Source organism: Frankliniella occidentalis, unplaced genomic scaffold, assembly GCF_000697945.3.
Source record: "Frankliniella occidentalis isolate FOCC.00 unplaced genomic scaffold, Focc_3.1 Scaffold208, whole genome shotgun sequence".
Classification (NCBI taxonomy): domain Eukaryota; kingdom Metazoa; phylum Arthropoda; class Insecta; order Thysanoptera; family Thripidae; genus Frankliniella; species Frankliniella occidentalis.
The window spans coordinates 239,187-241,751 of record NW_026267334.1 but is presented as its reverse complement, the minus strand read 5'-3'; the positions used below and the strand labels follow the sequence as shown (position 1 = coordinate 241,751).

Here is a 2,565-nt window from a genome sequence, read left to right as displayed (position 1 = left end):
AAATCAATGCAGAGAAATGAGAACTAAGTACCTGAATGTCAACAAAGGATGTATCCTCAGCAGCCTCCCCGACCGAAGTTGAGACCTATTTAAATGCAATGAAAGGAGATAAGCAATAAGCTTGAGAGGAAAAGCCAAGCAGGTGGTGGTCAGTGAAAATAAATGTTATGACTTAATGACACCAAAGCAAATAGATGAATTAAATATATGCAAAACATGGGTGTGGCAGCAAAGAAATAAAACAACCATTATCAAGCAGTTATTTTAACTCAAGCATACATCTCCCTCATGAATTATTTCATTCACCTTTGAACTTGACTGCCCTTTGGATGAAGTGTTGGCATCAGTTACCGGCACCTGTAAAATTGGAAAACTTACATTTACGAAACTAACTACAGGGCAAATATAAGCAGAATAATTTCACTAAAATCGAGGCTCAAGTACTATGATGCAGAACAACAACAATTCTACTATAGTAAAGCAACCCTGATAATATTAGTCTGCTCGATTAAGACCAAGGTATAACCCTCCTGAGTGAACCAACACATGCTAGTTAATTCACTCTTACAATAAAAATTGTGAGTGAATAAAAATTAAAACTCAAAACACGAAAACTTACGGATAAAATTTTTGATTGCGCCACCTCTACATCAAGACCCCGACCTGTTAGAAAGTTGTAGAAGAAACAGCAGTTTGTTAAACAATAACCTGACATTAAAACACAATATAGAAAGGTGGTAAAAGGTTAACAATGAAAATGACAATGGAGTAAGTCTTCCTTGTAAATTAACAGTGTTCTACTTTCTTGCCAAAATTTTCATATTTCTTTTAGAATGCCAATTTTTGGCCCATTTGCTTTCCAGAATTAGATCATTTTTGGTTTTTAAAGCCACAGTTTGTCATTCTTTGAGAAAAGATGAAAATTTAGAGAGGAATACAGGCCAAAATTTGGAATTAAATGCTCATTATTTTCTCACTATCACACGTTCACATTAATGTCTCACATCTACTAACAATGAAATAGAACTGACAAATATTTCTGAGGATGACACTAAACAACCATGAATAAAAACACTTACTCAGTCGGTCTTGAGCTTTTGTCCCAGCTGCAGGGGAAGTGCTAGGCTTCTTCGGCAGTGGTAGAGGCTGCCTTTGTGGTATTATGGGTGGATACCCAGATTCTGGCTGTGAAGCCTGTAGAGGCTGCCTCTGTGATATTACAGGTGGATGCTTTGATTCTGAACGTGGAGAACTTATAGGCTGCCTCTGTGGGATGATGGGTGGATTGCCATATCTTGGTGGTGGAGCACTTCGTGGGGGACGAGACGTAGCTGGTGGTCTATAAGAGGTTGGGGCAGACGTAGGGCGTCTAAGCATAGGTCGCGGAGGTAACCTAGACCTAGCATACCTTTTACTCTAGAAAATTAAGAATGTATTAGCACTATTGACTAGTTCTGAACAAATACCAATTTACGTTACTACATAAATATGTGAACACTTCACATACCTTTACTGTCCCTGGCTTCTTTCTTTGCCTAGCAATAAGGCTGCTAATATGTGCCGTCTTTTCATCATACCCAGCATTGATACAGTCTTCGCCAAAAGCGTTTCTGGTGTAATAAAATCCACCAAGTGATTGAATCAAAGATTTAAGACTTCTGTGGCCATAATCACTAAATTGAATAGTCCCTATTAATGATCTGTAATCACCTGAGAAAACACAAATCAGAAAAAGAATGAGTTTAAATAAACTAAATATGCCAGGGTGGTAGGTAAATTTCAATGAGTGTTGCTTACTCAGGAACTTCCTTTCAGTCAATTGACCACCCCCAGAAGTTAGGACTGCGCTTATATTAATTTTCAATTCCTCTAAATCTTCTGACATTTTTCATAACACTTGCTCACTGCAAGAAAAAATCTTATTAAGTGACAAGTCAGCATATTCAGAGGAACATATTTGTCTTTTCAGGGGCAGCTAGAGATGGATAGCGATACATTTACACCAGGGACAAAAAATAATACTGATACTGCTACGATAAGAGATCAACGCAGAGACCACCTGGTTTCAAAGGGGACCGCCGTACCCCACCAACTTTCACTTTGATTGCATTAAACAGTAAATTATTCCTGACTACAACATGATCCAGATCAAAGAAACTGAGCATTTAAGAGAGAGGGGGAGGGAGCGGGCACGTGATCAATCAGCACTAGAGTACAATTGTAAACACGAAAATGAATTAAAGGCGGCTCTCCCAGTATTGCCGAAGTAGGTTAGTGAGGTCCCTGCTCCTGCCTCCTCCTGTCAGACGGGGCCACCGCGGCCTCCGCCCGCGGGCCCAGAAACTTACCACAGGTTTCGTCACGATGTACCAGTGGTACAGATGGCACAGTGGTCACTTCAAAAAGTCCGGACACAAAAAATCACAAGGACATAGGGCTGACGAAGCTATGTGGTATGACAGAAACGAGAGGCACAAGGCTGCTCCTACCGCTGCTGCTCGAACTCAACTGATGACGATTCTGTTGGGTCGGGCGGGCGGCGGGCGGGGGCAGGGCGGCAGGGCC

General features: G+C 41.0%; 1 protein-coding gene across 5 annotated transcripts in view; it reads right to left on the bottom strand.

Annotated features, from left to right (window-relative positions):
- LOC113215103 (tudor domain-containing protein 7A-like) overlaps nucleotides 1–2,530 on the bottom strand; it is a 22,234-nt gene extending 19,704 nt beyond the window's left edge. For 2 of the 5 annotated variants that reach the window (XM_026434677.2, XM_052272493.1), the window contains exons 1-7: nucleotides 2,349–2,530; nucleotides 1,798–1,904; nucleotides 1,508–1,710; nucleotides 1,080–1,416; nucleotides 620–663; nucleotides 307–357; nucleotides 32–85 (exon numbers count right to left, since the gene is read on the bottom strand). In XM_026434677.2, the coding sequence (XP_026290462.2) occupies nucleotides 32–85; nucleotides 307–357; nucleotides 620–663; nucleotides 1,080–1,416; nucleotides 1,508–1,710; nucleotides 1,798–1,885 (777 nt within the window). In that variant the 5' untranslated portion in view covers nucleotides 1,886–1,904; nucleotides 2,349–2,530. The remainder of the gene's footprint in view (nucleotides 1–31; nucleotides 86–306; nucleotides 358–619; nucleotides 664–1,079; nucleotides 1,417–1,507; nucleotides 1,711–1,797; nucleotides 1,905–2,348) is intronic. The other 3 variants (XM_026434679.2, XM_052272494.1, XM_052272495.1) reach the window with 3 other exon arrangements.
- Between the last annotated feature and the right edge of the window lie 35 nt (nucleotides 2,531–2,565).